Genomic DNA, 27,601 nt, shown 5'->3' with positions numbered 1-27,601 from the left:
TGCAAAGTTGGCAAGTCTGCCTTACCCTGTTAAGATAGCATTAGAAACTGGACTTGTAATGTTTGTAAAGATTTTGATTCACCGAAATCCATGATTTAGGAGTCAAAAGAGGAATTTCTTCCTTTTTAACAAAATATTTACTCACATTTGTATTGGTTTTATAACCAGTCTTGCCAACCAGTGTGACATTTGGTACTTTAAATAAGTAATTTTATCCCCCCTCCCCCCATGAATTAAAAAGAAATATGCAGATTTGGGAATATTTACATGAATATGTATAATCGAAATTGAGCAAAAACCAGAGACAGCAAATGGCATTGATTGGTTCCTTTTGTATTTGGCACATGTAAAGGACGAGGAAAGATGTAAGCGCAAGAGGTCTTTCTCCTGCCTTCTAATCCATAACCATGCCCAATGTTATTTATTGTAAATAAATGTTTGCATCATGCTTGTCAATAAATAAAAACAAATATTTTGCCCTGATGTTTTGTAAAATATGATATAATAAATTTGCATGATAATTGTTGGTTGGCAATTCTGGAAGTCAAACAGAAACAGAATAAGTGTCATATTTCTTATCATTCTAAACATTTTTAACTCTATCTCCTTCAATTTAAATTTGCTTTCTCATTTTATTATTCTCAGCCTGTGTTGGAGGTGATCTGTTCTCGTATGAGGTACATCTCATCCCAGTTGGAGCGTAATATCCGTATCATTGCCCTCAGCTCCTCCCTATCCAATGCTAAGGACATAGCTCAGTGGCTTGGATGCCCCACGTCTGCTTTCTTCAACTTCCATCCAAATGTCAGACCCATCCCTATGGAGCTTCACATTCAGGTAATGACACTCAAGGCATATTGCATTGTCCCTATTAAGAGCACCATGTGCTTAGAAAATATTATTATTCAAGGAATTGTATTTTTATTGTAAAGCACTTTTAAATGCAATTGCATAGAAAGTTGTATACTAAATGTACATTATTATTTATTATTATTATTATTATTATTATTATTATTATTATTATTATTATTATTATTATTATTATTATATAACCGTTTCCTTGTTAAAACTTCTTTGGTATACATGGTTGGTTAAATTATCTAGCGAGTCAAAAGAAAAAGACTTTGGTGCAATGTATGGTGTCAATATAAGCATTTTCTTTATACTCGTGTTGTATTTTAATTGGATTCCATGAATTATTTATGACTTTTTTTTTTTCTCTATCATGATGGATGCAGGGATTTAATGTCAGTCACAATGCCTCACGTATCATGTCCATGGCCAAACCAACCTACCAAGCCATCTCCCGCTACTCCTCCAAAAAGCCAGTCATTGTCTTTGTCCCATCTCGCAAGCAGACACGCTTGACTGCTATTGATATCTTAACATGTGCAGCAGCAGAGATGCAAGCAGGTCAAGAGGAAAAGACACACAGCCAGTTTTTGCATGTCACTGAGAATGATCTGGAACCATTTGTAAACAAAATCAATGACTTGGTAAGTACCAAACACAAGGTAATTTTGTTTCTCTTGTTAATTCTCAAGTGTTCTTTATTTTGTTATAACAATTAACCTTGTTAATCAAAGATTATAACCCTCCCCCCCCCCCCCCCCCCCCCTCACCAACCCACAAATAAAAAAAAATGTTTCAGAATTCCTTGGGGATTGGGTTTTTTATTTATTTTTTTTCTCTCTGAAAATTCTATGTAGTTTCCTAAGACAAGGGTTTTTTTATGAAAGTTTTTGTAAAATTCATCTTTTTCCTGAAATCTTTTTTCTTCTCTTGTATATGAGCCAAGGTCAAAAGGTGCCAATTTTTTTTCTCAAAATAAAAGTGACATAATAGTCCATTCATGTGTCTATATGTGTAGCAAAAACCCTGTACTTCATGAATCAAAGGCCCTTTAGATAACTTTAACAATAACCAAATGATTTTTGTTGAGTATCAAACTTTATTTAGTAAGTTATAGACAAAAAGACACAATCAACAACAATCATAGTACAATAATAATACCAACTATTGGAGAAAATGTTGCTTTTTTGGTGTCATCGGTCACAAGCAACATAGAATGCAAATATATTATTTCATAAAAATGTTTGTGCATTAACAACAACAACAATATTGCATATGCTTATTACCAGCAATGTCCAGAAACTTTTGGAATAAAATGTTGGGAAATAATGTGACCAAAGCATATCTTATTTAGCGACATTGTGTCACTTGTGACATTAGACCGATGACACCATTACTTATGTCACAAGCAATACCAAATTGCAATTTCGACAATAAATCATTAATTTCAGTCAAACCAGTGTAATAACCACAGTTAAATATGGAATTTAATAATATTTCAGAAACCAAAGACTTCAAAAATAGAAATATACATGGAAATTAGAGCATCTGAATGTGACTTGTGACATAAGACCGGTGACACCATTACTTATGTCACAAGCAACACCAAATCACACTTTCGTCCATAATACATCATTATTTTCAGTCAAAAAAGCACAATAACCTACTATAAAATGAAATTCGATAATATTTTAAGAAACCAAATACTTTCAAATTGGAAATATACTTAGAAATTAGTAATACAATTGTTGCTTTTACTTTGGTCAAAATCGGCACTAGAACGCAATTTTGCCTCAATAAATCAAGAATAGCAACTGAACACATGTAATATAGCCTCTTAAAATGTAATTCAATGACATTTCAAGCTTTGAAGAACATGAAAACAGAAATACATTAGAAACTTCAAACTTAAGTGTCACCTGTGACATTTTAACCAATGACACCAATGGTCACAAAAAGTACCAGAAGTCAGACAAACACTAGATAAATATCAGCCATGGTAATGAATTCATGTAACCATACCGTAACATCCGCCCTACTGCTCAAATCTGCTAGTTTGTAGTAATTTAGTGTGTTAATAGTAAATCAAATCAAATTTCTTGACAACCCTTCTTTTATCTGGATTCGTCAAAAGCTTGAGTTTTGTCTTTTTCTTGATTGATTCAATCCTGAAACATAAAAAATTAGAATTACAAGGAAATAATTAATTGTGTCAAAATCAGTCTTATGTGAGATGTCATAATATCATATTTGTAAATAGAATAACAGCTGAAAACATAATTTTTTGGTGGCACTTTGTAATATCCAATATAAGTGTTGCTTGTGACAATGTAAAATAGCGATGACACCAAAGTTCAACTTACCTTTTCTGCCTGGAGCCACGCTGGAAAGGCAAATGAAAGTGCTGCACTTCAAAGACTGGTAAGAAGGGTGGATCAAAATTGCGAATCGCCATTTAACGAAACAAACTTCCACGTGTTCACGCATGCCGTGTTGCTTGTGACAAATGACACCAAAACCAATAAACCTCAATATCGGCAAAACGGTATACATTTACTCCAAGATTTGAATTCAGATAGTAAATCTATCCTTTTTTCTCATAATAAAAGATTTTATTAACATTAATAATGACCTTTAAAGTTTCGTGTCGAGTCTTAGTATTGTGCTGTGTTTAATGACACCAAAGGTCACAAGCAACACCAACTTTTTAAGAACTCTATATGAAACTTAATCAGATATGTAATATACTGCAATTGCGTTTAAAAGTAAATTTTGACTTCATACTATTAGTCAAATTTAAATCACGTGAGCTAAAACATCACATTTAATTTCTACATGATTTCTAAAAAGGTGATGCGTTGACCTCGTTTTAAGCACATGCCAAACAGCATTCAAATTTGACTTTCAAGTTGTTTATTTCATATTCTGTTGAACAGAGTATGTTGAGCTATCTAATTTTATTTCTTCTTCATATTATCAATTGATTACAAGCATTAACCCAATGAAAACAGCCCATAATTAAGTAAAAATCAAATTTTCTTAATACTGGTATCAGGCGGGCACCTTTTGACCTTGGCTCATAGACAAGGTTTTATATCAGTTAAAACAATTTGTCGATGCATATTGCAAATTCTCTCTCTCTCTCATGTTCTAAAAATTCCAATAATTTTCAGACATTGAAAGAAACCCTGACCAATGGTGTGGGTTACCTCCATGAAGGTTTGACTGAGTCTGAGAGAAAGATTGTCGAGCAGCTGTTCAAGTCTGGCGCCATCCAGGTGTTGGTTGTGGCCAGGGGACTGGCTTGGGGCATCAGCGTTTCGGCTTATCTGGTCATTGTTATGGATACACAATACTATGATGGCAAGATGCACTCGTAAGTATATGAGAATTACAGATTTTTTTTTCTCTTGCTATATTTGGTTAATCACCAGGCTCTGGATTAATGCTTAGAAATGCCTTTCATCTTTATCTGTGTTATGAGAGTGGATCTTTTATGTCAGGGGGTCCCAAAAGCTCAGTTGGTAGAGCACCCAAAGAGACTGAGATTAATCCCAGGTAAAATTGAGATTATTTCCTGGACCCCCCCCCCCCCCCCACCAGTCCACCCAGCAGTGATTGGATAGCTGGGTCTCTTAGATTTCGGAAAGTACTTTGCAATAGACTAGCGTCCTATCCAAAGGGTAGCGAGTAATTGCTATAGAGTCTGGGATACACTCCGACTCCATGATGGGCCTAATGGCTCTGATGAAAAAATACTACTACTTTATTTGTCAACGGCCTGTTTGAAAATATGGAAGTAAATTCTTGAATTAAAAAGTTTATAATATGTCTGATAAACAGAAGGTCTAGAGATTAATCTTTGGACTGATGGGTTTTTAAAAAATTATTATTTTTATTTTTTTGTAATTAAAAAAAATGTATTCTCTATCTAATTTAGCTGTCATTTTTATCATATTTAGGGGTACCAATACTTACTTTGTAGAGCACTCAAACAGAAGCAAAGAGACTGGTATCAATCCTAGGTGCAATCATAACATTTTATGACTTAGCTTTCCACCCGGCAGTGATTGAATAGCTGGGTCTGTTAGATATGGCGGAAAGAATTTGTGATAGACTAGTGTCCTATCCAAAGGGCAACAAGAATTCGCTTCTGTTCATTTAACTCTTTAAGATTGAACCGGAAAAATAAAAAAGGCAAATAGTCGTGGGCGGGGTAGTCAAGACTGGACTCAGTAAGTAAAATCCAATCTCTGTGAAGGAAATGACAGGCCTGTCAGTTTCACTAGTTGCTTTCAGCTTTGATTTTTAACAATTTGTCGACAAAAAAAAATATGTAGAAATTGCGATTTGGATTCTGTTTTATTTGTGGGTGGAAGTCATTGACATTGCACTTTGCACAATTACGACTTTGGTGATGAAAAATGACTTTGATGACAATTATTGAGAACATAAAGAAATATTCTGAATAATTTATAACTCCCTTATTAGTGGGTCGATTTTGTCATTTGTGGTATCAATTTTATTATAATAAAGAGATAGGAACTTCAGAGTTATTTTTTTTCTGATGTGAAATTATTACTTTGTATTTTTTAGCACCGAGAAAAATGTTCTCTAATCGGTCATCCAAAACAAAGACGCAACAAGCCGTCAAGGTTTTACACTACTGTTATGCAAAAAACATTGACAGTTTTCTGAGCCAGCGTAATAGCTAAAAACTAAAAGGAGGAATGTGAAAGTCATATTGTTGAAACCAGCTTGAAAAAAGAACATTGGTCTTTATTTCAGAAAAATCAGTTGAAAATCACCTGTTTTACGAATAGATTTGATTTTTAAAACTGCTTTTGTTTATTTTAGCTATTTTAAGCAACATTTTTATTTCTGAGCCGATTTTCTTGATATTATATCATTGTTTATATCTCTATGAGACGAGATCGGTGATATACTTAGTTTGTTTCAAATGTCAATAGAACATAACTTGGATTTTTTACCTATCAACCATGCCTGGCTAATATATTCATCAAAGTGGTGATTGTGGCACAAACATGAGACGACCATAGTCTAAAGTTTCAATGGTGACTCAAAGCATGAGTTGACACGTAAGCTATCAGAACGACCAATCGTTGAATGGTTAAGATTCTCAATAGCCAATCGTTCTTCATTTTAAAAAACAAGAATTCACGAGAACAAAAGTTTGAAATATAATAATGAACTAACCTATGAAATCGTTTCAGAGCGGAGTTTAGTCATGAGTGACCGTAGAAAACAAAAATGCGACTTCAGACATCAAAGGGTCGGCTTATATCATCAAAGCATGTCTACTCATAATATACCCCACCAAAAATAATCTGAACACTAGAGGGTTAACATTATATAAATTAGGATAAACTCTGGCTCCATGTTACTTCTTTTTTTTTCACATACAAATTTTCAGATTTTAAGAACAAATTTAATTAATCAGTAACCCAAAAATAACAACAAAAATAAACACCAAACAAGTGAATTCACTGCTGTTAAACTTCATTATTGTTAAACAATCTATTATTCGAGTCTTATACCATATTCATCAAACATTCTTTTTTGTTGTCTCGCTATTTGACCACATATCATAACTTCACTTTTAAAAATGAATATTTCAGCTATGAGGACTATCCAGTGACAGATGTGTTACAGATGGTAGGCAAAGCAAACAGGCCCCTACTGGACAAAGAGGGTAAGATTGAAGAGTCAAATTTGAATTTGGAGATAACTGATGTGGTTTACTTTAACATGACAATGGGCTGATTACAACGTTGAGAGTCGATAAAATAATACAAGGAAACAAAAAAACTATCACTAGAAATTAAAAGGATTGGGCTGCTTTATAGGATCATTGATCAAGTGTATGATTGCAAAAGATAAAAAAAAAACTTGAGCTCTTATATAGCGTAATATCCACTAAACGTGCTCAAAGCGCTTTACAAGGGGTCCCTGGCCAACAGCAACACATAACATGTAGGACGAGACATGATGCCTGTCAGGCGATATTACAAATTTTTGGGACAGAGACAACGCTGTTAACGGCCAGGTACTCATTTTACACCTGAGTACGGTGAGAGAATGTGAGTAAAGAGCCTTCTCCAAGGACTCAACTATGCGCCGAGCGAGGCTCGAACCCAGGACCTTCCGATCCGAAAGCGAGTGTCATACCACTAGACCACATAGCCGCACAATAATATCAAGGTAGCCATTGGAATTTGATTTATGTTGTGATATCATATTTGTATATATACATGACATATATTTTTATACTTATGAAAATCTGTTGTGTTATTTTGAGATAATTTATGTTTGATTTTTCATTCTCTCTTTTTTATTTATATTCAAAGGCAAAGCTGTCATTCTCTGCCAGAGCTCCAAGAAAGAATTCTTCAAGAAATTTTTATACGAGCCCCTCCCTGTTGAGGTAGAATAAAAATAGATGTTTTGTTTCTAATTTGTCTAATGGCATATGTGTAGGTTTAATGATTAGGTAATAAAAAGGTTAAGAAGATTGAGATCATGACAGTTTATGGATTTTAACATTTGATATAAATACAACTGACCTCAATACATTTAAATATTCAGGTAATTAATAAAGTCCGTTTGAATTGTAAATATGACTCATGGACATGAGGGATAATTCTATTCTATATCTATTTTATCTTTGATTTTGAAACATGGCATAGGGAGAAAAAAACATTTGGGGGATTTTTTTTTGGGGGGGGGGGGGGGGGGGGGGGGGGGGAATGACAAGATAATTGATCCAGAAGTAATTTTTTATTCGTAACTGTTTTAAATAACCTATTCTATATGTGATCAACAGAGCCATCTGGACCATTGCCTCCATGACCATTTCAATGCTGAGGTGATGACCAAGACTATAGAGAACAAACAGGATGCTGTTGACTACCTGACTTGGACCTTCCTGTATCGCAGGATGACACAGAACCCAAATTACTACAACCTGCAAGGTAAATAGAAAGAATGATTTTTAGGTCACAATGTCCGTCATTAGTATTGATCACAATAAATAATCAACACCAGCTGTCCGTTGTATTGTCATTAGTATTGATCACAATTTATAATCAACACTGAGTGTCCGTTGTATTGTCATTAGTATTGATCACAATTTATAATCAACATGGATTGTCCATTGTATTGTCATTAGTATTGATCACAATTTATAATCAACACGGATTGTCTGTTGTATTGTCATTAGTATTGATCACAATTTATAATCAACACTGAGTGTCCGTTGTATTGTCATTAGTATTGATCACAATTTATAATCAACACGGATTGTCTGTTGTATTGTCATTAGTATTGATCACAATATATAATCAACACAGATTGTCTGTTGTATTGTCATTAGTATTGATCACAATATATAATCAACACAGATTGTCTGTTGTATTGTCATTAGTATTGATCACAATATATAATCAACACGGATTGTCCGTTGTATTTTCATTAAAATTAGGTTTTAAAAAAATCATTTTAAATAATACCATAATAACTCATCATCATCATCATCATCGTCATCATCATTACTTGTATCATCTTTACCTTCATTGTCATTATAAATATTTACCCACTACCAGGTATGTCACATCGTCATTTGTCTGATCACCTGTCTGAGGTTGTGGAGAATACAATCAACGATTTGGAACATTCTAAGGTGAGGGATGAATAAACTTGCTCATCTCCTGTTCATTTATTTTGTTTGTTTTTGTTTTTATTTAAAGTATCAAATTGGATACTGATATTAATATTCATTATTAATGCACAATTGTATTTTGGTTTTTTCTCTCTTGACTGTGAGTTTGAGGGCCAGGCATCTAAAACAAATCTTACTGCCAATCAATCCTCAATGTTTTAGTTGTGAGAAATTGTTAGTGGATGAGATGTAATGATTTTTTTTATTTTTTTTATCAAAGTTCAGAAAATAGCCAATGTTTTGAACCATTATAACAGCTATTTTGACTCCTCACTTTGGAAATCTGAACTTGTTCTGTACAATGCAGTATCTGGAAAGCTGTCAGTTGAAATGAATGTCATTGCTTGACTCAAAATCAAAAGATGGTGGATTTGTCACTGAAGGGATAGTTCATTCTTTTTTTTTTTTTTTTTCTTCATTTTTATGTTTTTTTTTTTTTTTAATGTCTTTTTTCTTCTCCTATATTTCCTTTTTCTTTTTGTTTCTTTTTTTTTTTCCTCTCTCTCTCTTTTTAAAATGAATTTATTATTTTTTTTGGTTTGTTTTGTGATAATTTTTTTTTCCCTGCTCCGTGTCTAGTGTATCAACGTGGAAGATGACTTTGATGTGAATCCACTCAACCTTGGAATGATTGCAGCATACTACTACATCAACTACACAACTATCGGTGAGTACTTCTGTGTGCTTGGCACAGTGCTGGGTGTATTTCTATGCCTTAATTAACAGTGTTGTGTTTGGAAAGAGGTGGATGAATGGTATGTATAGGTCCAGACAAAGCGAACAAAAAATACAAGAGAAAGAAAAAAAAAGAAGAAAAGTAGCTGCTAATTGGATTCAATAGTCTGATGTCACGTCGCCCAGTAACTGCGGCCATTGTAGTTCTAAACAAAGAAAATCGGTACTTTTTATTCTTCATGCTGGCTAGAACTTTTCATATGTCTTGTGATCAGAATGTGTAAAAGTCAAGACATGATCAGATTTATAATGTTTTTTCCCTCTGGATACGCTTTTATGCTCGTCGGAGAAATATTTCATTTGTTAATCAGGGCATCGCTTGAAATGATAAAGATAATAACTACAAAAATAATTATGATAATAATAGTAATGATGATGATGATGATGATGATGATGATGATGATACTCATAACTAGAATAATAATTCATAACAGATACAGATACATCTATTTTTACACCTTAATTTTTTCAGAACTGTTCAGTATGTCTTTGAATAACAAGACCAAGATAAAGGGGTTGATAGAAATTGTTGCCAATGCAGCCGAATATGAAAGTCTTCCAATAAGACATGGAGAAACTTCCATTTTGAAACAGGTACTATTTCTTCAGGAATGTTTGCAGGTTGTTTTGTTCCCTCATTTTGTTATTTACTTCTATCACCTACTGCCGTAGTCTCAGTATAAAACAATGGAAACAACCTTTTGCTTTACCACCATGTATGCCCTTCATATCAATACAATAAGATTTTACTTGATTTCCCTGATATTTAAGGGACATTCTCTGCCCTTCCTAATAGTTTTCCTCCATATTTGATTTGATCTGTTGTAAAATAAAGCTTTTTTTTTTCTATTTGAATTGTCTAAGGAAAATCTTCAGCACTCTTTCACTTCATGTGTTTGGTAAATGACTAAGTCTAGTCTAAAATGATTTTTTAACTTTCTGCCAAGGAAGCACTCTTATCATTTTTGTAGAAAACCTCAAAAGTGTTTTTGTTTCGTAAATGCATTGTGCTTGTTCTAGTTCCATTAATTATTTTATGATGTTTATCCATTTTGTATCCAGCTTGGAAGTCGCCTCCCAAACAAGATGACAAATGTGAAATTCAACAACCCTCATGTGAAGACTAACTTGTTACTACAGGCACACTTGTCCAGAATGCAGCTGTCTGCGGAATTACAGAGTGACACAGAGGAGATCCTTAGCAAGGTAAGTAAGGACGGATATAGTATCCTTACTTTAAATATAGATATTTCTCAGCAGAGATGTTTTTGAATGAATACAATAAAGTTTATTCAGAATTTTAAAAAAAAGAAAGAATTATATCAACATATTCTGTATAAAGAAATTTTATTCAGAAAATATTGAATATTTTGATCCTTCGCAAATCTCAAAGGATATATATATTATACAAAAAAAAAAAAAATAAAAAAATTTCTTGATGGTTGATGGAGGAAATTTTCTTTCTGTTTCATTCTTTTTAACTCAAGCTGTCGTCTTTGTATTTCCATGGATTTTATATGATAAAAATGTTAAGTGAAAATTTGAAAACATTCAAACTTAAATTGTATCAAACTTAAGCTTTTCACCATTCTCCCCCCAGGCTATCCGTCTGATTCAGGCATGTGTGGATGTCCTGAGTTCCAATGGCTGGCTGAGTCCAGCCTTGGCAGCTATGGAGTTGGCCCAGATGGTTACCCAAGCCATGTGGTCCAAGGACTCTGCCCTCAAACAACTGCCTCATTTCACTGGTGACATCATCAAGCGGTGTCAGGCCAAGGTAATGCTTACTCCTACATTAAATTTGATTTGACACCAATAGACTGACTTCCTTTCCGAACAATGGAATTTTATTTTATCAGTTCTGATCCTTACTAAACATTAGGAGATAGGAGAATCGTCACATTTGTTATGATGCAACCATTTCTTTTTTTTTCTTCTTTTTGATGTCTTTTGTACATCACAAAATTGAAAAAAAGTTTTGTTTCAGCTTGACACTGTGTTGTTAGAGCTAATTTTGCTGACCAATATTAGGTATAGAATGTATTTGGTCCTTTTTTTTTGTTTGGGTAAAAAAAATAAATTATTTTTGTGTTGGAGTTTGTGAAGCTTTGGGAAACATTCTGAAAATGACTGGATTAGGAGAAAGTTAAATTATTGTCCTTTTAGTGTTGGTTTTGTTGTGTTTAGGCTTTTTATGTGTGGATATAATGAGGAAGACATTTCAAGAAGAATAAAAATATATTTATGGTGAATAATTTTCTTTGCCTCTGTCAAATTAATGCGGTAAAAACATCATTTGAGATTTTTTAAAAAAATATGATCATCTTCCAGGAAGATATTAATTCTTGTGTCAAATTTCAAACCTTTAATAAGATAATAGATATTATTGACTGATTATTTAGTTAATATAGACAGGAATGCCTTATGGTTGCTTTTAAAAAACATAGGAGTACCTCCTTCAGTATATACAGCCCAGGCTCTAGATTATACTTTTTAAAGATTTATCATTTATTTATTTTGAAGCATTTAAACAATGCTAAACTGGTTTATTGGTGCTATGCGTTTAGGTCAAATACTCACAACATCCACCAACATGGATATAATATAACAACGCACAAAACTAAGTGTAACCTTGAGCCCGATTGTGATATAATTTACTGAGAACCAATCATTAAAATGGTTTGTCTAAAAACAATAACAAAGAGCTAAGTGACGTCAATTTTGTTTCTTCTATTGCAGAACCTGGAGTCAATCTTTGACATAATGGAGATGGAGGACAGTGAGAGAACAGATCTTCTACAGCTGGGCAAGTCTGAAATGGCAGACGTGGCCCGTTTCTGTAACCGTTACCCCAACATTGAGTTGACCTATGAGATCCAGGACAAGGATAGCATCCACAGGTAAGATCAGGGAAAATTATTGCTTTTGTTGACATATTTCACCACCATCATCATCGTCTAACATCGCTTTAATCATCATCATCATCATATTCTTGATCTTTATCTTAATCACCATTTGCTGTTTTCTTATGAAGGAGGAAAAGCTTGGGCTTTCTATTATGCAATATCCACTAAATATGCTCAAAGCCCTTTACTATGGTTCAAATCCAACAGTAACACTTGAGTTCTGCTTAAGGGAAAAAGACTGTATGTGGCTCTACAGATTACAAACAAACATATTGTCTTTTTCCTTTAGACTGCAGATTTGTAGGAGAAGATATGACACCTATGAGGTGCTATTACATAATTTTTTCACCATAGGCAATGCTGTTATTGCCCAGGTACTCATTTTACACTTGAGTGTGTTGAGAGAATGTGAGTAAGTAGCATTTTCCAAGGACCCAAATTTGCACCACTCAGAGTGGGACTCGAACTAGGGATCAATTGGTCTAAAGGCAAGCATCCTACCACAAGACTACAAAGTCTATTGAACATTCCACAATTTATTTTCAAAATATCTCTGATTCCAAAAAATTCAGATATTTCAATTTTGATTAATTTAAGTTATCAAACGCTATCAGCAAATGTGGCTGGAATTTTGGTTATATCCCATATTCATGATGAAATAGTCATAGCATGAAGTATTTCTGATGTTTTAAACTAAGTAAAGAAAATTTATTTGATTCTTTTACATTAAATTTTAAAATTAATTTGATTTTGATTTAATTTAAAAAAAAAAGTATTGAATGTGATTCGATTCAATAAATGATATGCATAAAGATATAGTTTAAAATCTGTATAGAGGTGTAATTATTTGGGGGGGGGGGGGGGGGGGGGGGGGGGGGAAGAGAACATAAAGAAATATAAAATTCTCAGGACAAATATTCTGGTTTAAGTAAAAAAAAACAAACATATAATACATATCACTGACATGGCGGTTTTTTGCAAAAAAAAATATCCCAAATTTTGCAAGCTGAAAACAGCAAAATATGCACACAAAAAATGCTGTTAATTTTCTTAAAAACCAATAATTAGTTCATGAAAGAGAAGGGTATTTGTTTTTAAGGGTTTCGTGGCGCTTGCAACAAATGTATGGTTATATCAGCACCAGTAAAAAAGAAGAAAATGGGATAGTAAAAAAGAAACTACTGTTGATTAATTATCTTTCACGTTCTACACGAGCTATCAAATTAAAAGGAAAAAATTTTTTTCTTTGCAAAATTTCGAAAATTTGCAAAAACTTGTAAAAATTTGCAAAAAAAATTGCAGATTTTGCGGCCACAATGCAGATCAGTGATAATTTACAAAGTTTGTTTTGCGGCCGCAAGCGATGCAAAAAGCTGCCATGCCAGATATATGGCGTTTTCAGCTTAGTGGTGTGATGTGTAGTTTTTAATAATTTCATGTGATGTTGAGCATGACCAGTGACAATATGAATGATAATGATTAAAGATCTGAAAAAGTGTGTATGAATCAATCCAGACAAAGCAAGAAAGAAAAAATACAAGAAAAAAAAAAACATCCTAAAAAATAAGTCTTCCTCGACTGGGGACCCAACCTCAGACCTTCTGATTATCAGTCAGACATGTTTCCATTGCACCACATAGGTTACCCGATAGTTGATATGATTTAATGCCTATATATCTCATAAGAGTATGCGTTTTATAATATAATAATAATAATCATAATCTATATTGTCCAAATAGGCAATTATTGTTAGGTTACAGCTCTTGTAATAGGGAAAAAAAGTAATTAAAATAGTAGTAGTAATGATGATAATAATAAAATAATAATAATAATAATAATAATAATAATAATAATAATAATAATAATAATAATAATAATAATAATAATAATAATAATAATAATAATAATAATAGTAATAATAATAATAATAATAAAAATAATAATATCACACACCACAAATATTGAACAGAAGAGGACGAGGAAGAAGACATAGAGTAGCTCCATTTTTATTTTTGAAAATATGAAATTGAGAAATCAGGGAGCGGGCACTGGTGCAAGATAAAGATCTGAAAAAGTGTGTATGAAACATTGCTAGACAAATCAAGAGAGAAAAATGCAAGGTGTGAATGAGTACCCAGCAATAAACAATGACGGGTATTGTAGTGAGGTAACTAGAATTGAAAAAGATGCCTAACGTATGAAATAAAAGTTTGGTTCCATATGGCCTGCTGGGGAAATAAATGGGAGTGTTGTGAAGCATTGAGCATGATGAATCTGTGGAAATGTGTTATGTGATTTAAAATTATTTTCTTTTTTTTCTGTCTCTTTCTCTTCTTTTGCTGATATAATATATGAATTTATATGCCCTAGTCAAAAGGGCATACTATGAGTTTATTTGAAATCTGTTCTGTTCTCTCCCCAGTGGTTCAAACATCAATGTAACAGTAACCCTAGAGAGAGAGGATGAAATTACTGGTCCTGTCATTGCACCATTCTTCCCGCAGGTAGGCATATCATATATCATTACTTTAAGTAACACATCTTCTGTCAGTGGTACATTATAAGAATATTTTATTAGGGTGAATTAAAAAATTTTTTTTTGCAACATTCTAAAACATAGATATAAATTCATAAAGTAAACTTCAACTATTATTGGAATTCTGATAAATTTGGATTTTGTTCATAGAAATTATTAAGATTACTTCACTGCTGTTTATTTTTTCATAAAATCGGATCACTTAGTTATACTGCTGGAACCCAGCAAGTGACTGACAACAGCAGCTGCATGCTGTAAAAGTGGCTACCTGGACGGGGATTCCCCTTTTTGAGGGTTAAGACACAAAGTATTGCAATTTCGTGATGTAATACAACACCATATCTAGATGACCACTTACATTACAATAATATTAACTTACGGAACAGACAGTACAACTTTCACTTGTTATGTTGGTTCTTTTTTCGTTTTATTGTGATTATTCTGATAGGTTTTATAAGCAATTTAAAATCCCTACCATTTTAAAATATTTAAGTTGTTGTGCGGACAATAAAAAATTCAAATCTTTAAAATCAGACGTTGGATTCCGAAACTAATTAATGCTTTGTCAAGTCTTAATATTATTACACACAGTAAAACATTCATTTTCTGATTCAACACATTTTAACTACGTTTTTAATGGTCATAAATGTAATGGGCTGGACATCTGGTATGTTCTCTTCATTTGTATTAGGTATTGTATTTAAAAGATATGGAGATAAGTGGATTAAACAATTTAACACACTCCTAAAGAACACATAAGCAATATATTGTGTGTAGGTTTTACTTCACTATTACAAATAGAAACAAAACCATCGTCATTACACCAAACAACAACACCATCACTGTGGCGTAGTAGATAATAGAAGCAATGAATATGGTAGAAAAAGGTATTCCCCTCTCTCTTTCTTTCTCTCTCTCTCTCTCTCTCTCTCTCTCTCTCTCTCTCTCTCTCTCTCTCTCTCTCTCTCTCTCTCTCTCTCTCTCTCTCTCTCACACACACACACACACACACACACACACATACATACACCCATACCTGCATATACACACATATTACATACAAACGTAAAAGACAGGCTAAGAGAAATGCATCACATTCACACTACACCTAATTCATACCACTGACAACAACGATATAACATCAACAGTTAGTACAGATAGTATTCCACAAAGGCAAGTTTGACTGGGGAAAATAAGAAGAGGGGGAGAGGGGGGGGGGGGGAGGTACTCAAACACAGCCAAGATAGAGAAAATAATAGTGGCACCTCCTAGGAATTAACAGATATTCAGACATTATTCTCAATATTCACAATGTACAAGTAGTGCAGCTGGTGAATAAAACCTTCCCACACCAATCAACAGAGACATGAATGAAACAAACCCATTCATTTCATATTTCTTAAATCAGGAACAGATGTGTCTTTAAGAACTATTATTGTAGGGCTACTTGCAGAGGGAGTGTATATATATATATATATACTTTCCTGTACTACAATAAGTATGACTTTTCACTCCTTTACCATATTCGTGGGAACGTTTAATGACAAAGCTGTAGAATCAGTGTAGTAAAGTGTTCCATGGTCAGTAGGGAGTCCAGGAAATGATTATGACATTGTTTACATTGTGTAACTGGTCCAAATTCATCACCCACGATAGCCTAGACATCTCATAGACTGCTAGATATTCCCAGTGAAATTTGATACCCCACCCCTACACTTGTTACATATTTGTTGAACTGAATTAACATTAGTGCAACAGAAAGTAGATGGTTTGTATTATGTACTAGTGTGAATAATAACAAACTGCAACGTCTGATTGTTGTTGTAGGGATTGCAGAAATATTTGATTTAAATGATAAATGTAGTGAAAATGTGAGTCTACTTTGCTGTGTTCCTGAGAAAGAAATATACTGATGATATCTATGATATTTAGTCCACTGTGTGAGGGGGATTTCAATCTTAAACATGAGTGATATAGATTTACATTTAAGATAATTGTGGCTTGGCTATGCCATTATTTATCAGACCAATTAGACTACTCGCTTCACTGACTGCAGGCACGTGCCATGCCAGAGCGCAGGTAAAGAGAAGGAGAGTAGTGACCTCTTGACCTAGCATCTCAACTAAGTGATCCGCTGGTAAACCACTGTGACTTAAATTTCGCAAACACTTATATTGGCATAAACTAAACTAATTTATGTCCCTATCCTATCATCAATATCGTTCCATCATCAACAACTTCAACCTCGAGTTTTTTGTGAAACCCGACTAGTTCTTTCAATTAATTTTATAAAAAAAGATATTTTAAACAAATTTCCCTGTCCTAAAATTTTGCTCCAGTATTCAGTTTTGCCCAGTATTGAGACAAAGTATTTGTTAAGATTTTAAGCAGTAGCTTGGCAATTCTAGAGTTCAAACAAGATATAACAGTAAGACAAGTGAATTAAACATAAAACACTTCATGTTTAATCACTATATTTGTAGAATAGAATTTTGGATTATAATAATTGAAATCAGTTGCTGAATTGTATTTACAACTGCTATTAGACTGATTAGTCCCAATAGGTCAGTTGGTAGAGCACGCGTTTCACATCCAAGAAAACAGAGTTGATTGGGGCTGTTGTCGAAATTTATTTCTGACACTTGTTCACCCAACAGTGATTTGGTAGCTGGGTCTGTTAGATCTTATGGGAAGTTTTTTGAGATAGACTAGCGCCCTATTGAAAGGGTAGCAAACAGCAATTAGTTTTGTCAGATTAGCAAAATAGAAACTTGGTTAAGCTCATGCCCTCATGGCTCTGGACTTCATTATACTGATTTTAATTTTTTATACTGATGAATGTGGAAGTTTTTACTGTTTGTTTATAAAAAAAATGTTTTTTTGGGGGGGTTAAAAAAGTTTGATTATGGTTCATGCAATTTAGTTTGTAAGAGTTTTTTTTATTTTTAAAATTTTTTCCCCGAAATGAGGCATGAAGTCTTTACGACATTTTAATGCATTTTTAAATTGATGCACTCTCAATTAAACTTTACTTTTTAACTTTTAATTACAGTTCACTTCTTCACAAAGGGTTGTTCCACTCTGGTATCAGGAATACAAAAATCGATTGTTTTAGTTTAATTGGTATCAATTTTTATTTTCTTTCTCTACCTCTATTTAGAAACGAGAGGAAGGCTGGTGGGTGGTGATCGGTGACCCCAAAAACAACTCGCTATTGTCCATCAAGCGTTTGAGCCTGCAGCAAAAGGCCAAGGTCAAGCTAGACTTCCTGGCGCCAGCCCAAGGCCGACACAACTATGTCATCTTCTTCATGAGTGACGCATACATGGGATGCGACCAGGAGTACAAGTTCACAGTTGATGTCAAGGAGGGAGAGAGTGACAGTGATAGTGACTGATTCTATCAACGTCAAACATTTACCCCTTTTTCTTTTACAAAGCTCATTGTTTGATTGGTACCTACAAGGAACATTATGTCAAATATTTGTGAACTATCCATCACAATCCGTTTTCACAGTAGCTATAATTTAAGTGTTCTTTGTTGAGAGTATTAGTATTTTATCTGTGTTGGGCGTTGCTTTTTCCCTTCAAATTTTTTTTTTTTAAATGAATCAGAGGAAAGCAAGTAATGATACTTGTAGTTCGAACATTTATGTATTAGACACGTTTTTGATTTTAGAATGAAATAAAATGCTCCAATTAATTTAGATTTAAGATGTTGAAAAAAAATTAATGAAGAACAAGTCATGAAAGTATTATTTTTGTTAGCAGGGTCATTGATATATATATTGGTAATGCATTGTTGTTGTTTTTTGGTATATATTACAAACTGGGTTGAATCAAGAATGTTATAATCTAACATTGTTATCATGGTTCAGTCAATGGAAAAATAATTTTGTTTTTCAATGCCTTTGTATGTCTTCTTTTACAATCACATTGACCTGTATTTTTTAATTTAAAAAAAAATTATCACGGATCAATTCGGTGGTTTTCATTTTTCACACTGATAAGTGGCACTAATGTTTCAGAATTGCCGTTCTAAAAACAAACAACCTTTTGTAGCACATTGTAGATATCCATTAACTTGAAAAGACATTGATACCATTGAGACAAATGCTAGACAATAAAAGTGTAGGGAAAAAAGAATTTATTTATTTATTTTTTTTTTACAAAAGCATCATTTTACAGGGATAAACGAATTTGCTTTTAATTCATTTGTTTTTTGTTTTTTTCTGGCCAAATGAATGGATGACATTAAATTTTCTCAATGGCTGTCAAACTATTTTTAAAAATTAAAATTTAAAAAATTCGTTTTTGTCATTGAAATAATTTGAAGATGATGAACCTTGCAATTAATTTTGTAATTATATTCATGTTCTCTCAACCGAATATTTTATCATGATTGATCGTTTTCATTACAAAAGTTGATGTTGTAAATAAGTCCAAAACAAAAAAGTTTTATTGTTACTGTATTGATATAATGATTAAAAATAAAATGTTTTCACTTATCTTGTTACCTTGCTTTTATTACTTTTTCTTGCAAGTTCAGATTCATCAAAAAAATCTACTGATGGAACCCTCCTCCCTCCACTCCTCTGTTTGTCCAAATTAAGATTATTTTGCTTAGCCCTGGTAGGGTCGCAGGGGGTCCGGATAGAGCACTCGCTTCACACGTAAGGGGACCAAGATCGATCCCGAGTGCCGTCGAGATTTTTTTTCTGATCCCATTGTCTACCCAGTAGCTGGGCCTGTTTGATCTAGCAGAAAGTGTACTTTGCGAATGACTAGCATCCAAAGGATAGCAAGTAATTGCTGTTGTAGTTGTCGTAATCGTGTACTATTACTATTATTAGGACGTCTATTACTACTAAAAGTACTACTGTCGCTTCTACTGTTGGTACTGCCAATACCTACATCCCTTATATTTTGTATTTATTTTCCAACAAAAGTCTACACTTTTATTTTATTTCACTTTCTGTACTGCATTACACAGTTCCTCCCCTCTTTTGACTTAATTGCGCATCTTTCATAAATTTCTATTGATCTATTTTAATTCATGCTTCCTCACAAAGGAGCACACTATTTCCTGCCCATCATGTCTTTATTTATTCATCTTAACAACGCCACTACCACATTATCTCATTCGTCTGTAGTTTTTCATTCATCCTGTTTTGTTGATAAAGGGGAAACCTGAAATGTTCATTTTATCTGTTTTCGTATATTAAGTTGAAGCTTAAATTCAATTTCACATTATTATCTATGTATGAAAATAGGACTACAAAACACTCTTGTCAACAGAAATGACATTGCCCAAGCCAGAGTTCTGTGGTCCAAAAACCGCTTTACACGCCATTTGTTTTTGCCCAATAATGCCTATGAATTTGGAATTCCTGTTCAATATCCCAGAAAAATGCCTGTGCATGCACTTTTAATATTCCTTTAAAATGGTGTTGCATTTAAGTTTTATAACATAAAATTAGGTTTTGATTGGCGACTGAAGATTTTTTGCCACTCCACTAACTCTTGCGTTAGTGGGACTGCTTCAACAATACCTTTGTTTTTGTTTTTTTTTAAAGAGATTTTATGGCACGAGTAAAATGGAAAATGATAGAAGTAAAGACAAAGGGGACTAGTTGAAATAGGGAATAGAAGATTCCACGAGCAATCCACCTATGCGCCTATTTTGAAAGTCCCCTCCAGGCACAAGCAACGGATCCCGCAGGGAAGGATAAACGTGTTTACATAATATTTAAAACTGGATTTATAAAAGTACATAAGTAATAACAGGGAAATGATTTACGGCGGGGTGGGGGTGGTTTCAACATATTTCCTCATAACTGTGCCATACTGTTTTGCAATCTGTAAAAACTTCAGGTGCTATTGGCATTTAAATTCTTAGGAAATAAAAAAAAAATTGTCGTGAACTGTTATGACTACAGCTGTACACACAGATGGAACACGGAGGCAAATGGAAAATAAATAACAGACAACGCAATATAAATTTCATTTGTTTATTCTTTACTTTTCTTGTACATTTGTATTTTGTAGTTTTTCTTTTTTTTTTTAAAATTCATTTTTAATACATCTCTAATTATAAAACCAAAAGAGAAGACATTTTCATGAAATGAATACAGATTAAATTATAATTGTAAAATTAAATCAGGTGCAATAACTGTATTCATTCTTTACTCCAAAATTAAAGTTTAAAAAAATATAATAATAATAAAAAGCAAGCTTATAGTATAGGAAAATCTATACACCTTTCAAGTATATATGATATGGTGCAAAGGCCAATCGCCTCCAACAATCCAACACACAAATGTCCCTTCTCCTGTAAGATAGTTGACCACATTTGACAAAAAGAACAATTACTACGGAACATTCATTGTGTTTGAATGAAGCAGGACCAATCATACTGAATGATAACAATCCCTCATTTTTAAATTGTTCAATCATAATGTTTTAAATTTTCATACTATTACATATTTTTGATTTTTAATTTTTTAATTATTTTATTTCGCGAGAAAAAAAACGATGAGAGAGAGAGAGAGAGAGAGAGGGGTTTTTAAAAAATGTTTTTAAGGCGCTTGAAACACATTTAGATCAAATTAGCGCCAGTAAAAAGGAAGAACAGTAAAAACTTTCTAGATGCACAATTAAAAGGACTTTAGGAAAAAGTAAGACAAAGGGGAATGGTACAAAAAGGGATCAGATGTAGATTCCAAGAGCACACCATCAGTGTACTTAGTTTGAAATCACCTACAAGTCGCACCCAGATACCAGCACAAGATCCCACTAAGAAGAATACACTCAAATGTTGACAAATCATATGCTAAAAATTAAAATAAAAATAACAGTACATAACAGAGATGATTTACAAGGAAAAAATATCTCCAAAAACTATAACTATACATTCGACTGTTTCCCTCTCCAAGGACTCCAGCCAGGGTCAGGACAAAACCAAGTAATCTCGTTCCAAGACAAAGACAGAAAGCAAGTGGAAAACAGATTCAGGGGGATAGAAGACACAGCAAGTACCTCAGTACCCAATTTGGAAGGTCAGGAACCCACCCAGAAACTACATGTTAAAACACTTAAATAAAATAACAGTACATACAAAACAAAGAGATGATTTACAAGGAAAAAGACATCTCCCAAAACTATAAATTCGACTGTTTCTCTCCCAGTCAAGGACTCCGGCCAGGGTCAGGACAAAACTAAGTAATTCATTCCAAGACAAAGACAGAAAGCCATTATGGAAACATACAGGATGGAAGACACAGCAAGTATCTCCCTGCCCACCACTATGGGAGGTTGGGAACCCCATCCAGAGAGAGCGAGAGCAACATTCCATTCAGTTATGACATATCCTATTGAGCAGGAGCGCAGCATCAGTAGCATACAAAAATAGAAATATTTATTTTACGAAGGGGCTATTGGTCATCACTGACCAACAGGTACTAGTGTCCATTGGTCAGTACTGACCAATAGTCCTAGCCTTATTTTATGGTCATGGCTTATAATATTAATACCCAGTCACGGCATTCCACATAAAGAACATCATCCTTCCGTGGGGAAAAAATAAAAGATTGAGGATAGGGCGAAGGTATGAATCAAACAAGTCAGATGTTTTTTAAGTTTTTAAGGGTTTTACGGCGCTTGCAACACATTAAGGTCATATAAGCGCCAGTAAAAAGGAAGAAAATGGGATAGTAAAAAGTTCTAGAATTACAATTAAAGCACAAAAGAAAAGGTGAGACAAAGGGGAATTGGTTCAAATAGGGAACAGATGTAGATTTCAAGAGCACACCATCAAAGCACCTAGTTTGAGATCACCTAAAAGTCCATCCAGACACAAAGAGAGGCCCCAACTGAGAGGAATACACTCAAATGTCTACAAATTATATAATATAATATGCAAACTAAACATAATACAATGCATAACAGATGATTTACAAGGAAAAAAATATCACCTCCAGAGATTGCCCTAAAAGTTTGCAACATGTTTTTGTTTTTAAGGGTTTTACGGCGCTAGCAACACAGGTCATATCAGCGCCAGTAAAAAGGAAGAAAATGGCATAGTAAAAAGTTCTAGAATTACAATTAAAGCACCCAAGAAAAGGGAAGACAAAGGGGAATTTAGTTCAAATAGGAAACAGATGTAGATTCCAAGAGCACACTGATACAGGACAACTCTCTTAATATGAACATTTTAAAACTGGTGTTTGTTTTTAAGGGTTTTACGGAGCTTGGGACACATTTAGGTCATGTTAGCGCTAGTAAGAAAGAAAGAAAATGGGATAGTAAAAAAAATCTAGATTTACAAGTAAAAACACACGTCAGACAAAGGTGACTGGTTTAATTCTAAAACAGAAGTAGATTCCAAGCGCATATATCAGTGTACTTAGTTTGAGATCACCTAAAAATCTAATCCAGATACCAGCACAGGATCTCACTGAGAGGAATGTTTACAAAATATTTTCAAAATAAAAACTAATACTTATAGTACATAGAGATGATTTACAAAAAAACAACAACATCCATCTCCCACCATCAGTACTATACATCTGACTGATCCTCCTCCCCCAGCCAAAACCATCTCATTCCAAGACAAAGACAGAAGGCAACATTGAAAAGGAAATGTAGAGGGATAGAAGACATACTACTAATGACCTCCCTGCCCACCATGGAAGGTCAAGACCTAATTTGTTTTTAAGGGTTTGCAGCGCTTGTGACGCATTTATGTCATTTCAGTGCCAATAAAAAGGAAGAAATAGGAGTCAAAAGTTATAACACCTGTCCAAGAGCGCACTATTATTATTATCAACTTAAAGTCTCATCCAGACACAAGCGCATGTTTACAAAGAAAAATTGTAACAGTACATACCAGAGATATGATTTACAAGGAAAATAAAGCATCTCCCAAAACTATAACTTAACTATGCATTTTTCTGTTTCCCTCCCAGGCATGTTTTGTTTTTGTTTTTAAGGGTTTTACGGTGCTTGCAACACATTACGGTCATATCAGCGCCAGTAAAAAGGAAGAAAATGGGATAGTCCAAAGTTGTAGAATTACAATTAAAGCATCCAAGAATAAGGCAGACAAAGGGGAATTCGTTCATATAGGGAACAGATGTAGATTCCAAGAGCACACTATCAGTGTACTTAGTTTGAGATCACCTAAATTCTCATCCAGACACAAGCACAGGTCCCCACTAAGAGGAGTACATTCAAATGTTTACAAATCATATGTTAAAAATGAAAAGAGTAACAGTACATAACAGAGATAATTTACAAGGGAAAAAAATATCATCTCCCAAAACTATAACTACACATTCAACTGTTTCCCTCTCAGCCAAGGACTCCGACCAAGGTCAGGACTAAACCAAGCAACCTCACTCCAAGACAAAGACAGAAAGCAATTGGAAAACAGATACGAGGGGACAGAAGACACAGCAACTACCTCCCTGCCCGCTATGGGAGGTAGGAACCCCACCCAGCCTCCCAGTCAAAGGCTCCAGCCTGGGCTAGAACAAAACCAAGTAATCTTCTTATTCCTAGACAAAGACAGAAAACAGATATAGGGGTATAGAAGACACATAAGTGACCTCCCTGTCCACAATGGGAGGTTAGGAACCCCATCCAGAGGTCAAGACCTCGTACAGTTAAATGGGTGTAATATAATTGCTATTTGTTTTGTTTTTAAATTTAAGGCCCTCGTAACACTTTTAGGTCATGATGTTTTAGCTAGTGAGTGAAGTGGCACCTACAAGTGCCGTAGGAAAAGAAAGAAAATGAAGGACTAAGTTAAACAGGGAACATAAGAAGATCCCAAGACTGATCCATCTAGGTCTCTAAATTGAGATTATCCAAGAGATCTGCACAAGACCCTCGCCAAAAGGGTGACATTTATACAATAAGTAGTGAAAAAAAATTAAAAATTTAACATTAATATATCAATGAGATGATCTATATTGGGGAAAGAAAAAAATTACTTTCCTTAAAAATATACATTTAACTATCTCCCTTTCGGCGAAGGATCAGCAGTCTCAGACTTCTAGGACAATGACAGAACGTGACAGAAACTGAGTATTTCTACCCAGCCAACATGAATGGTTTACACTACCCTGAGATGTATAAACTTACGATTCACAATACGTGCACATGATGAATTGTGGTTGTGGTTATGATGCAATGGTAGTGTGTGATAAATTATGGTACAGTGTAGATAGAGATCCCATCAACTTATTTCATGTTTTACTGAAAATTATGTTGACTGGTCAAAGAAAAGGTACATGGATATATACAAACATCCAAAAATTGTCAGATAATTCAACGTAATGTCTGTCCAATGGGGTGATAGTGAATTTCAATCACATTCAAATCATAACTTCTCACATTATTTATAAGATTATATAATATAACGGCTAACCTAATTGTCAATATATATATTTTTAGAAAGCCATAGACATCAAAGTGAAAACTTATGCTTCTTTGAAGCCGAAGTAAGTCGCATAGCTGTTACTAAACTGTCTCTTTTGGTAAAAGCTAGGATATTTGATGTCTGATTAACCAAAAATCAACATTGCCCACAAAGGCTTACTGGTTAAAAAAACAAATAACATCAAAATCAGTAGATTTTCTACCATTAAAAAAAAAAGGAAATTATCATTTAAAAAGCTTAAAACAAGTTTAAAAAATTAAGGTACATAATAAACACATTATCAAAAAGATTCATAAATCATTAGGTTAAATTAAAATGAAATACAGATTGCGATAAAAAAAAGAGTGTTATCCTAAGTTTTAAAACGGGAACCGTGCAAGAACTTTAGGGAAGAGTAGTTTGGTGTGGTTATGAATAAGTTCCCATCTATATCCTATCAGCTGAACCTTAATAGTTTCAATAAGGGAGGGGTTGATTCAACCTCTCTTCCTTTTAAAGCTGTTACCCAAAAAAGGTGGAGAGGGAATCAGTATGGGTAAAAATCGTAGTGGTATTATGAGAATTGACATGAACCATTTGAAAGCCTCTTGCTTCTCTAGTCACGGTAGAAGACACAGCACGTGCATCTCTGCCCACTATGGGAAATCATAAAACCCCACCAAGAATTAGGAGTTAAAATTAAAGTTTCAGAGCAGACATTTGGAAAGAACTGAAGCAACTACATGAACAATTCAGTGGGAAATGAGGCATCTACAGAGTTGTCAACCAATAATCAACGTGCAACTCATTCATACTTTCTCCAAACTAAATTTTCTTCTTCAACTTCCAAGATAAGGCCAAACTTATCCCAACAAATGTCATAACTTGTGGGGGGTGACTAGGATTTCAGTATATATTACCAATTTAGGGCTGTCCTATTATCAGTTCATAAACTTAAAATTTGATAATCAATGTCTTCGTTTAATAAATTAAAACTTACATTTCAATAATTATCTCTATTCTTTCCAGAATAATAATCTTTTGGAGAATTTTAAGTCTCAACTTCTAGATAATTCAAATCAACAATCTTATAATATAACAAGGGCATTGCGGAATATGTTGTTTTTATGCTTTTATAACTGCTCTTGCAACATTTTAAGGTAATTTTGGGACGAGTAAAAATAAAAAAAAAGGAAGAGGACGGATGGAAAGGTAAAAAAATGATAGCAGTACTTGGAGGAAAGTTGTAGACCCTATCTCTGTATCTAGACTGAGACCATCTTATGTCTCATCCTGACACAGACACTGGATCCTATCAAGACTAACATATTGTGAAAATCAAATAAAAATATTTCCACCTCACCCTACTCCTACTCACGATTAAATCATTAAAAAAACAAAAACAAGAAAAAGCAAAAGAAAAATAATAAAAACTTGAAAAAGCAAAAGAAATAAAACAAACCAACAAAAAAAACAACAAAACAACCAATACACAAGAACAACACGTTGAATCTCACATTTAATTATTTCCCTCTTTGCCAAGGATTCCAAAAAGGACCAAGGCAAAACCATGTATTCTTGTACAACATAAAAAGAATAAAGACAAATGGGGATAGAAAAAGAAAAAAACACACCCGAATTGGGAGGTCGAGTCAAGGATCCATACACATGAATAAGAAACCATATCTTACAAATAATCCTTTATCCAAGTCTTGCTGCCCGTAAAAAAAAAATAAGATAAATATCTCACTCCTTCACACATTCATAATCTCCATGTTCCCCCCCCTATCCATACACAATTCAAACAAAACAAAAAAAAAAAAAAAAAAAAGTCAAAATTCAGCTGCAAAATTTGTCAGTCTTGTATTTTTTTTGTTGTTGCCATCTAATTTCAAAAGTTAGATCGACAATGCATTAAAAGGCACCTTTAACTCATGAGAAAATGTCACTAGATCAATGTGAAGGATAAAATCAATTAAAAATTCTTATTCTAGTGAATATTAAGACAATCAGCAAGGATACAACTAGTATAAAGGCTAAGCATTTCGTGTCTCGAGGGATGTGGGAATAAAATACTGTGCATATCGTTTTTAAATTCTATCAAACTTATGAAACCATATTTTTAAGAGGAAAAACTGCAAGGAAAAGTAAATTAATTAGAAAGCAGGAGATACGCCTCATGAAATTTTTTTGCTAAAAATTAAAAATTAATTTTGATATAAGATGATGTATTTGTGGCTTGCTTTGAACTTTTTACCATACATTTCAACACTAGCTAACATAAAAAGAGCAAACTCCATTTTAGTGGGATATATCATTTCAAATAGTGGTTGATTCTCAACTATGCAAGTATAAATGGAAGTTTTTTATTGCTTTAAGACTAAGTAATTTCAAGACTGCATCTTGCCCAAA

General features: G+C 33.7%; 1 protein-coding gene across 1 annotated transcript in view; it reads left to right on the top strand.

Moving 5' to 3' along the window:
- Window positions 1-19,270, top strand: part of LOC144966493 (U5 small nuclear ribonucleoprotein 200 kDa helicase-like) — a 43,984-nt gene extending 24,714 nt beyond the window's left edge. Inside the window, exons 34-47 of the mRNA XM_078903098.1 lie at window positions 646-837; window positions 1,239-1,496; window positions 4,026-4,228; window positions 6,492-6,565; window positions 7,221-7,297; window positions 7,697-7,844; window positions 8,475-8,551; window positions 9,170-9,257; window positions 9,798-9,919; window positions 10,388-10,531; window positions 10,926-11,102; window positions 12,065-12,225; window positions 14,654-14,735; window positions 17,928-19,270. Coding sequence (XP_078759224.1) covers window positions 646-837; window positions 1,239-1,496; window positions 4,026-4,228; window positions 6,492-6,565; window positions 7,221-7,297; window positions 7,697-7,844; window positions 8,475-8,551; window positions 9,170-9,257; window positions 9,798-9,919; window positions 10,388-10,531; window positions 10,926-11,102; window positions 12,065-12,225; window positions 14,654-14,735; window positions 17,928-18,164 — 2,040 coding nt within the window. The 3' untranslated portion in view covers window positions 18,165-19,270. The remainder of the gene's footprint in view (window positions 1-645; window positions 838-1,238; window positions 1,497-4,025; window positions 4,229-6,491; window positions 6,566-7,220; window positions 7,298-7,696; window positions 7,845-8,474; window positions 8,552-9,169; window positions 9,258-9,797; window positions 9,920-10,387; window positions 10,532-10,925; window positions 11,103-12,064; window positions 12,226-14,653; window positions 14,736-17,927) is intronic.
- The last annotated feature ends 8,331 nt before the right edge of the window (window positions 19,271-27,601 follow it).

Source organism: Berghia stephanieae, chromosome 2 (genome assembly GCF_034508935.2).
Source record: "Berghia stephanieae isolate SIO BIC M18660-M18661 chromosome 2, UCSD_Bste_1.3, whole genome shotgun sequence".
NCBI lineage: Eukaryota > Metazoa > Mollusca > Gastropoda > Nudibranchia > Aeolidiidae > Berghia > Berghia stephanieae.
This window is presented reverse-complemented; position numbering and strand designations above follow the sequence as displayed.